This window comes from Echinops telfairi, unplaced genomic scaffold (assembly GCF_000313985.2).
Source record: "Echinops telfairi isolate 266 unplaced genomic scaffold, ASM31398v2 ScPeMD7_7458;HRSCAF=8496, whole genome shotgun sequence".
Taxonomy (NCBI): Eukaryota; Metazoa; Chordata; class Mammalia; order Afrosoricida; family Tenrecidae; genus Echinops; species Echinops telfairi.
This window is the reverse complement of record NW_022111358.1, coordinates 51209630-51211712: the sequence shown is the minus strand read 5'-3', so window position 1 is coordinate 51211712 and position 2083 is coordinate 51209630. Positions and strand designations below refer to the sequence as shown.

Genomic DNA, 2083 nt, shown 5'->3' with positions numbered 1-2083 from the left:
AAACAATTAAAAAAAAAAAAAAAAGAAATGCAGAGTCCTGGGTCCTGCCCCAACCTACTTAACAAAGAGCCCCAGCAAATTCACATGCACGTTAAATTTGAGAAACACTTGTATTTCTACTTTGTGTCTGCTTTCTCCCTGGTAGACACTCTCTCTGCTTGGATGGTGGTTCAATCTACTCAAAAGCAAGATGCTATCTTGGACACTATTTCAGCCAAAGAACTCACTAAGATTTAGTTCCCAAAATATAATGGAAAAGGAAAAGGTGGACACACAGTTTGTGTCTGAGAACCATCTATCCAGGTGAAAAACATTCTGGAAGGAATCTCGGGTCCAAGCACTGACTGTAAAGGACTGTGTTACCTTGGTGATGATGTAGAGACACTTAAAAGCCAGGTGTACGAGTGGAGGTGGAGATCCCTTATCTTGCACTATGTCCAACAACAAGTTCATCATCCATTCTGCGGAAAAACAGACACCAAACACAATATTATTATATTAAGTGCAATATAATAATAAAACAAAATTTAAACATTTAAAAGGAGAAACACTGTGCAAGCTTAACAATGAATGTTAAAATAAAAATCCTCACCAGAATATAAAATACAAAGTAAAATCCCAGAATTTTGCACTTTAATAAGCAGCCTTATGGTTATGTTCAGGAGCACAGGTGGCATACTGGTTAAGCACCTGGCTGCTAACTAAAGGTCAGTGGCTCAAACCCCCAGCCACTCCTCAGGAGAATGGTGTGACAGTCTGCTTCCATGAAGATTGAAACAAAGCAAAAGGCAGTGCCATCCGGTCGACTGGAACTCGTGGCAGACTGCCACACTCTTCTCTCACAGAGCGGCCCTGTGCCGAACACAGCTCCCTCAGGGCTCCTTCCATAGAGAACACAGTCTTGGAAACCACAGGGGGTAGCTCTCCTGTCCTACAGGTTGCTGAGCCTGAATTGACTTGATGACCATGGATTCTGGGTCTGTGCTGGTAAAGATTTCAAAAAATTCGAATCCAATCTTGGCAAGGAAATAAGGGGAAAAGTACCCCAATGTTTACTGATAGAAATTCAAGTTAGCAAACCTAAAATGAGTGTCAAAAGCATTTATTCTACGTATACAAAACAGCTGTAAAAAAAATAATAATTAGAAAAATGCAAAAAGATTTGAGTTAAAGACATTCTACTACTTGGAAGAATTAAAAACTGGGTAAACAAGTGTCTACAACAGTCCACAACACCTGTCTCTCGATTTCTGGAAAATTCACTAACAAAAAACGCCTGATACACAAAAGGGAAAGGGCCAGCCAGTAGCAAGGAGGTGAGGTGTTAATAGACCTCAGAGACAAAGGACAATGGGAAGCTCCATGTGAAATAGGAAAAGTAACCCAGAGAGGTGAGATTATGGTGGCCCCAAGTCCACCTCCCCACAAGCCTCTGAACACTGCAGCCAGCTTTCATTCCGAGGCAAATGGTCCAGGCAATCCAGGATGGACATGACAATTGCAGGCAAAGTCTGCTTCATTCTGGTATTTGTAAGACTCCCAACCTGAGAGAAAACTCCCACAACTCGGTCATGTGGAGGAAATCTGTCCACCAACTCGCCAATGGCCCCACACATAGCTTAGCTGCCTGTCAAGAGTTTCCTTTAGAAAAGCACTACTCATGAACTTGGTGAGAGATCCCCTGTTGACCCTCCATTTGTCTTAAATACAAACAGCAACCAGAGACTATCAGGCAGTGGGGAAGACCCCAGCCACATGAAAGATAAAGAAGAAATTAAAGAAAAAGCTGGCCCCACAGGAATGAGAGGGCACTCAGGCAGGAAGAAAGAAGAGACCTGCCCTGATGAGATGCCACAGCACAGACAGGACCTATGTCCCAACAAAAGAAAGAACAGAGGAGACCATCACCCGAGATGCTGATAGTGAGAAGAGAGCTGGGGGCAGTGGGATGCAGTCGAGCCAACACGCATCAGAAAGCTGCATCCAGAACCAGAGAATCAAGAACACAGGCTGTGCCCCTGCCCCAAGAAGAAGTTATTTCAAAGGATGGCACTGAATCTGCAGCTTCAGGAGAAGGATATAT

General features: G+C 43.5%; 1 protein-coding gene across 1 annotated transcript in view; it reads right to left on the bottom strand.

Moving 5' to 3' along the window:
• Positions 1-2083, bottom strand: part of TBCD (tubulin folding cofactor D) — a 143289-nt gene that overhangs the window by 133599 nt on the left and 7607 nt on the right. The window contains exon 4 of the mRNA XM_045299572.1: positions 364-461. Within this exon, the coding sequence (XP_045155507.1) occupies positions 364-461 (98 nt within the window). The remainder of the gene's footprint in view (positions 1-363; positions 462-2083) is intronic.